General features: G+C 36.1%; 1 protein-coding gene across 1 annotated transcript in view; it reads left to right on the top strand.

Annotated features, from left to right (window-relative positions):
- NEK5 (NIMA-related kinase 5) overlaps positions 1–7,758 on the top strand; it is a 24,661-nt gene extending 16,903 nt beyond the window's left edge. Inside the window, exons 13-22 of the mRNA XM_009075391.1 lie at positions 1–100; positions 1,042–1,125; positions 1,231–1,332; positions 2,683–2,763; positions 3,559–3,627; positions 4,427–4,547; positions 4,740–4,871; positions 5,920–6,054; positions 7,055–7,142; positions 7,560–7,758. The exon at positions 1–100 is cut by the window's left edge and continues 21 nt beyond it. Of these exons, the coding sequence (XP_009073639.1) occupies positions 1–100; positions 1,042–1,125; positions 1,231–1,332; positions 2,683–2,763; positions 3,559–3,627; positions 4,427–4,547; positions 4,740–4,871; positions 5,920–6,054; positions 7,055–7,142; positions 7,560–7,758 (1,111 nt within the window). The remainder of the gene's footprint in view (positions 101–1,041; positions 1,126–1,230; positions 1,333–2,682; positions 2,764–3,558; positions 3,628–4,426; positions 4,548–4,739; positions 4,872–5,919; positions 6,055–7,054; positions 7,143–7,559) is intronic.

The following is a 7,758-nucleotide window of genomic DNA, read 5'->3' as shown; positions in this document are numbered from 1 at the left end:
TGAACCATATCATGACCAAATTCAGCAGCAGAAAATAAAGGAAGAGCATCTCAAAAACCATCAGCAGGACATGTCTAGAAGGAATGAAATGAAAGAACAGGTGAATGTAATCTCATCTTTAGCTACTTAAAGCTGTCTTCTGACACTCCTTGACAGTGGTATTTGTTACATAAGTATTGATTCTTTTTCATCGAATTCTCTTTTCCATCATTGATTCTTTTCCCTTCTTTTCCCATCTTTTTATAGAGAAACAATATACTTTTCTAGTGTTGCTTTTGGGTGACAAAGAAAACAGACTGATACTTCATTTTTATGTGAACATATTGAAATATATTTAACCTTTCTATCTTTGATCTATTTAAAAATTCCAGAATAAATATGAATATATTAACTTTTACATAATGGTCAGACTTTAGAACAAGAACGTGCTCATCATTTACACATTCTTCAGAAACTGTTGCTGTCTAGTTCCACAAAGTCGGTACTAAATACACCAAAAAAAGAGAAATTTTACAGATTTTCCATTTGTAACAAGGGCAAATTGGGACAGACTCACATATAAACAGTAACAGATATGTCCCCAACACAAAAATTATATTTCAGAGAATTTAAAGTTTTTGCCTGAAAGCATAGAAATGTGGAAGGTCCTCCAAGAAAAAGGTTATAAGGGTTTGTTTTATTTTGGGAAGCAAGTTGCAATGCAACAAATAGTACATAATGTTTTGTTCTCATAATTTCTAGTCCTCTATTTTTGGTTTGCAACCTCAGCATCATTATTCAGACAGTCCTTAAGTTATTCTTGGAATTAGCTGGTTTAGACATAACTTTGCAGTCTGAAAACTTAAAAAAGAGTAAAGTCTGGAAGAGTTTTCACCCAACAATGTCCTCTAATAGGAAGTACATTCTGTAAAATTGGCATTAAAGGACACCAATCCCTTTTTTCTTGTGTATGCACACTTTGATAGAATATTTTGTTTAGCTGATGTTATTTCTGTATGTATTTGTAACACATATGTATTCTACCTTACTGCTATTTAATAGGAATACTTGAAACAACTGCAGAAAATTCGGGAAGAATACCACAGCAATATAAAAGAATTCAGAGTTAGAGCAGGAGTGCTTCAGGTAACTAAGCTGAAAAATACACGCAGTCATGTGTACTGGTTTTTTTTTTATGCTAGCACACTTAATTAGAGATTGAAATGAGTATTTTATAAAAATGTTCCCTAGGAAAATCAAAAAATACAAGATAAAACCTATCTTGTGTGGCAAGGGAAAGCTGAGCACCAGTCTGAAAACAAGGATACAGCTGAAACAGAAGAATCACTTCAGGTATCAGTGCCATCTCCTTGTCTAAACAGAGCTCTCTATGCAAAAGGTCTTTGACTCACTCTCTCTGTCAAATATGAGACATTGTAAAGCTTAAATCTCACCTGATGTCTGCACTGTCCGTGAAAATCTCCCTAGGTTCCCTTCATGAATGGCCTGGAAAGTTTCCTTGGCTGACTCCTGATTTATTTACATAATTATTTTTCATCTGTAAATATGACGTATTTATAGAAACACTTTTTGCTATCCCTGACACAAGTGGCCAGATTTAATTAAAATTGTGCCTTTGTCTCTCTAGTTTTCTTCCTACATGACCTGACTGTATTCCGGAACTCTTCTTGTGTAGTCTGCCCTTTTTTCCACAGTAAACTCTCCTTTTTTTCATAATTTCCTGCAAAGTCTCCCTGTTCAGCCAGGCCAGCCCCTTCCCTGCTGGCTCGCGTTACGGCACACCGGGACAGCTGCTCCTGCACCTTCAGCCTTCTCTTCTTGAAGTATGACCATTCCTCCTGGTCCTCTTTGTTTCCAAGGGCTGTTTCCCTTGTGATCCTGGGTCTGACTTTTACTAAAATGAATTCATACCACTCGATGAGATAAAGTGGGTTATAGGCAGCCAAAGCCACGTCAGGACAGAAATTGTATTCCTAGTGATTTAATGGGAAATGCATGATAATGAAAAATAAACACTAGATTTTGGACCTGCTTGATGTCACTTTATTTCATGGGCTCTCTATCTACTGAAAAAACTGCACAGATGTTTTAAAAAGTAAAATCTGTGAACTGCTGTGGTTTCACCTGAGGTTGGAGACATGCATCAATTGCCACAGATCACTGAAGGAGCTGTATGCTAGTATTATCTTTGCTTTTATCTGACAGATTCTAACAGAAGACATCAGAACATGAATAGGAGTAACTAAATATTTTTTGAGGTGCTACTGAAAAACAAGATACTATGAAACATGGTGATACTTTCTACAGGCATAGGTTTCCACTAAAATCTTGATTTTCATCACTTGCAAAGTTTTCCAGGACAAAATCAGCCTAAGCCATCTTGCATGTGATCATAAAAAATGAAAGATGTATTATTTACTTCTTGACACAGAACTGTATCTTCCAAACACAGCTGGGGTTTTTTTTTTAATTAGAGTTTTGCACTTTGTGCAAGGTTCTCTGTTTTTCATTTTGTCAGATAAGCTAGAATTGGCAATGAATGGAATAGACTTACAGATATATGTATGAGCAAATTAGTGACTACAGTAGCAAACAAGTAAACGAGTCTTTTTCTTTACAGAGTATGCAGATATTCTGGTTACAAAGAGTGTATTTTAAACTGGTTATTTTCTCTCCTTCCAGGACACAGAAGAAACCTTTAAACAAGTCAGACTCTGGGATAGGCAAGACCAAAAAATCTTGGAAAAGAAACATAGCACAAAGGTGTCCATCCTTATTGTATTTTTTCCCATTTTCCTGCTGTGTCTGTACATTTCAAATTTTTATGTTACTATGGCAGCTCTGGAAATCAAGTTGAAAGTCAGTTAAGAGTACTGGTCTACTGTTTGGTCAAAGCTTATATGAGAAAATAGAATAACAATGAAAGTAAATGAGCTTTTCTGATCATTTGAGGGAGACTCTGTTAGACAGTAATCAATCCATACCTATTCCAAACTGCATTAGTAGTGCGTGGAAAGTCAAGTTTCTTCAAAGTCTAAGTCGAGTCAGGTCAGGCTGCTAATTTTTAAACATTTTGTTATAAAACATTGTTTTCTATAGTGCTTTCTAAATTAGAGAAGGAGATGGGAATTGAATGGAAATGCACATAAGATATCAGGGAGGTTTCTGACCATAAGATCATTGTGAAGTGGACTAAAGGTCTTTTGTGAAACGTTGCGTGGAAGCAATACAGTATTCAGCTTTTAGTACTGGTTCAGAACCAGTTGTAAGGACCAACTCTGTGTATTGCAAGGATTTGAATGAAATTATTATCACAGGCACTTCTCCTTTAAATCAAAAGTGGATGCAATCATTTTAAACTACCACTAAAGTAAAATAATCTACTTTTAGGGAAGTTTGTTTTTGTCCAGTTTGTTCAACTTTAATCTTGTCAAATAGAAGAAAAATATTGTTAAATAATCAACAGAAGAATAATTTTCAAATCTGTAGTTCCATATGAACTGTGTACTTTTAATTATGTGCTTTTATTTAATAGAATAAATTGTGAATTGTCTTTAGGGAGGAGTAAAGTTTGAAGTTAATTTTGATGCATGTGCTCCTGAGGAAGAAAACATCCAAGAAGCAGAGGTGTGTTGTAGTTATATCAGAGCATTTACCCTGGTAATCTGAAGCCATGGCAGTAGCTCCATGATCTAAGATTTGTTCCTTTACCATTATCCTGTACCTTTGCTATAATGAAGGTTCCTATTGAGGACTTGTTGACGTTGCATATATCTGATCTTCAAGAGGATAATTTCTTAGAAGAAAATTGGGTGACATCTGGGTCAATCTTTCACATGGTAAAAGACAGAGGAATGCAGATATTTAAATTATATAATAATATAAAATACCTCACAATTGAGTTAGTCTGCAAATGCCAAACTTGATTTGTAAATTGGTTTAGTACAGTTCTGTTTCTTTTCACTAGTATTGTATCACAAAGCAAGAACAATGTTGATATGAACTCACTGTTATTTACAAAAAAGTAGAAGTGAGACTACAGACATTATGTGGTTTCATTTATTGAAATGACATTTGTGCCTGATCAACATGTACTAGCTACCTATTGAGATTTTCATTAGTATATTAAAATTTTTAAAAATTTTTCTAACAGCAACATAGAAAATGTAAGGTATTTGTAGTATATATATTTTTAATTTATAAAGCACTATTGTCATTCTGGTGTTTCACATCTCTGCAGAGCCCCATGGAGCCCTCTGATACACAAATCACAATGTGACTTTTGAGTTCTGCTGCTTCACTTTTTGTTACAGATTTTCTTTCTGTGCATACATGAGGTTGGCTGGCAAACACAGCAAAATGAGAAGTGCTTAGTTATTGTACTGTATTTGTTTTCTCTTTCCAGAATAACCTATTGTTTTTATAGGTACTAGATAAACTCAGTGAGACTTTAACTTTTGTGGATGGTGAGAATCTTAAAAATAAATTGCAAGTTTATGAAGATCATATGGACAGAGCTTTGGAAGAACTGTCTGGATACCAAACAGGTATTTCTTGGGGAAATGCGATGCTGAGTATTAATCTTGAAAATTACACAGGAGTTAGGTAAATTCACTAACTCCAGGCTACAGCAAGTTTATCTGATGAGCTCTCTCATCATATCACATAATATTATAATCACATGAAATCTACTTTAAAAAAACTAAGTAACTTTACCTCCTGTTTTTCTTCCCCTTAAGAGTCAAATGACATAGATGTTAAGAAAAAAACCAGAAAACATTGGGAAGATGGAGCCCCTCAGACACTTCTGAATTTTTTTGCTGAATCTGATGTCACATCTGTATGTCCCACTATGGCTGAAAATGAACTTGGTAAGAAAGTTTTGGCTTTTGGTGAAAGTAAGGAGCTGCTATAATCCGGCCAGACTTAGAGAGTTCTGCCAAAAGAATTCCATATCTGAATGTTCACATGGTCTGGCAGGATTTTAGTTGCAGGATTTCATAATAACTGAGATTATTGCACATGTTAAACCATAGAATGCAGTTGTCACTTTCCCCTCTGCAGTCATGTGTTGCTTATACATATTAAGAGTGCTGCATCTTATGAATCACACTGTGGGCTGGGTAACAGCAAGTGAAAATGCCAATCTAAGCAACTAATCAACACCAGTTTCTCAGGCCTTGAGCTGGTGAGACCCAAGAATTAGGGCAGTAAGTTGCCTGGGCCACCCCAGGGTGTGGTGGAGTTTGTTTTCCCTTTGCACATAGTGGTGGTGCCTCTCAGTCACAAGTGCAAGGGGTGGCTGTGGTGATGCTCCATTTCAGAAGAGGCTAACTGCTAGGATTCCTGCAGTACTGGTGCATATGTTCCCAGACTGACAGGTATTTCCAGTCACTGGTTGCTGCAAACAATGAGCTTTTCCAGCCTTCCAGGAGGCTTCAAACACCCCAGATATGCAAAAATAACCTGAAGTGTTTGTATGGACAGTGAAGACAAAGCAGAATATCATTAATACACCACCTCTTGTTAATTCTCCTTGAGATTAAAGAGCATAGAGCACAAAAGAAACAGAAAAAACTTCTTTGATGCTTTTTCAGCTCCAAGAAGCCAACAAGTTTCAGAGCAAGGACTGCTCAATGAAGCTGCACCTGTCTGTTCCAGGCTTAATAAGCAGTTTCTTAAGCATTAAAACTTGCATTAGACATTTTTTGTGACAAATAGTCCAAAGTACTTTTTCTCTACATTATCAATCATATAAAATAATTATAAAAAATGCAGGAGTTTTCCATAAAGGGAAAAAAAAAAAGCAGGTTCCAGAATTACATACATCTATGTCAAGACCAGAGTGTCTGACTCTGACAAGAGACAGTGCCCAGCTGCAGGCATGCTTTAGTGACCTGAGAACCTTCTGTTCTTCAGCTGACCATGCTATTCTGCCTGAAGACATCCCAGAAAACAGGAAGCAGTGGAAACAAACACCACCAGTGACACTCCTGAACATCTTAGCGAAAGCAGAGCTGTCTAAGGATTCCTTTATCTGTCTTGAAGAAATAGGTAGGATGGTTTTTACTGTAAATTCTGCATGTTTTTCTTTAGTGTATTATTTCTTCTGCCATTGGCAGAGGGTTGTTGGCTAAAAAGTCAGAGTATTTTCCACAGAAAGATGCTGTATATGTAAGTGGAGATTGTGGATTTATGCACAATTGCCAATCTACTGAACACATAATTGGATGACAGAACTTTTAAGCAAGTAAATCGTACATGCCAAGATTCAAAAATTGTAATGTATTGTGATAAATACCTTTCATTTGCAACTGTGCAGTCAGCCCTGTCCTGCTAGTTATGCCTCACGTATGTGTTTTCTCAGAGCATAACAAGCTCTTTTAAAACTGCCCCATCTTCAAGGCAAAACCACCTAAATATACCAGAAAAATTCCTCTCCTAAGACCAGATTTATTGCTTGTGCATTAAAAAAACCCACACCAAAACAAACCTCAAAACACCTTTCACTCATGTTAGCAGTTCATAGGGTTAAGGCAAGAGTAAGTCACAGGGGTATTCTAATTGCTGTCGTTTTTATCAGTTACATTTATCAAAATACGGCACACTCTTCATACCCAGTTCTCCCCTTTCACTCAAGCTGATGCTGTGGAGTACAGTGTTACCCAAGCTGCAGATTTCTGTTGGATCACATGCAGAATTTAGTCTACACCCAAGCAATAAGTTTCAGACTTTCCCCAACACTACTCCTCTAAGTTTTCTACTGAAAACAGAGATCCCTATTTTGGTAACTTACACCTACCAACATCAGATCACCCTTCTTACTTAATTTTATTAGTCTTTTGGTTATGGCCTACAAATGTGCCAGGTTTCCTGAAGCACAAGTGACAAATCCCTGACTAAAACGTGATCAAGAATAACAAAAGCATTGATTTTACACTGTTGTAATTTGAACAGGAACAAAAACATCCAAACATTTAGTTATTTGCTATTACTTTACACTTTTCATACTTACCTCCTACACAACTGAAGGGAAGTTTCTCTTCCTTTCCAGAAGAGAACAAGGAAGATGATTCAGAACCATACTCTGCTGTTGCTGTTGATCAAGGCAGACTTGAGCCAAGATCAGATGATGAAGACACGTAAGTCAAGTACATCAGAAGAAAAACCCACACAACTGAACCTTTTTCATGAAATGACAGGTTTCATTGCCTTAGGCTTTTTTTGTGTTCTTTTAAATTCATAGATGGAGAAAACTTCCTTACGGAGTCTGTTAATTTAACTTTTAATTCTGTAATTTAATATGTCACATGCCAATGCTGTCATCAATAATTACATTATGTAGAAATATTAACATGGCTTTGCAGCTCCTGTTCTCTTGCCCTATAAATACAGGTAAACAATCTCATGGAGAAAGAAGAAACATTTTACATTACGTGTGTTGCTTCCGTATTCATTATAAAGTGGTTAAAAAAACCCTAAAAGACCTTAAAAGGAGAAAGGTTTGTAACAAGGTTATATTTATTTAATTAATGTAATTCTCTTGGTTTACTTTACAGAAATTTTGAAGATTCTGAAGATGAACTCAGACATGAGCTGAAGGAGTCTCTGGAAAAACTGGCAACTTCTCCAGCAGAGAGAACCATGGAGTCTCCCATCTTTTCAATAAATAAAGGTCAAACAGATGAAGAAGAGATGAGTTTACCTCACAAACTACTTGGAAAATATGAGGATACTTTAGAAAATTTTCATGGGTAA

Source organism: Acanthisitta chloris, unplaced genomic scaffold (genome assembly GCF_000695815.1).
Source record: "Acanthisitta chloris isolate BGI_N310 unplaced genomic scaffold, ASM69581v1 scaffold21015, whole genome shotgun sequence".
NCBI classification, from domain to species: domain Eukaryota; kingdom Metazoa; phylum Chordata; class Aves; order Passeriformes; family Acanthisittidae; genus Acanthisitta; species Acanthisitta chloris.
This window is presented reverse-complemented; position numbering and strand designations above follow the sequence as displayed.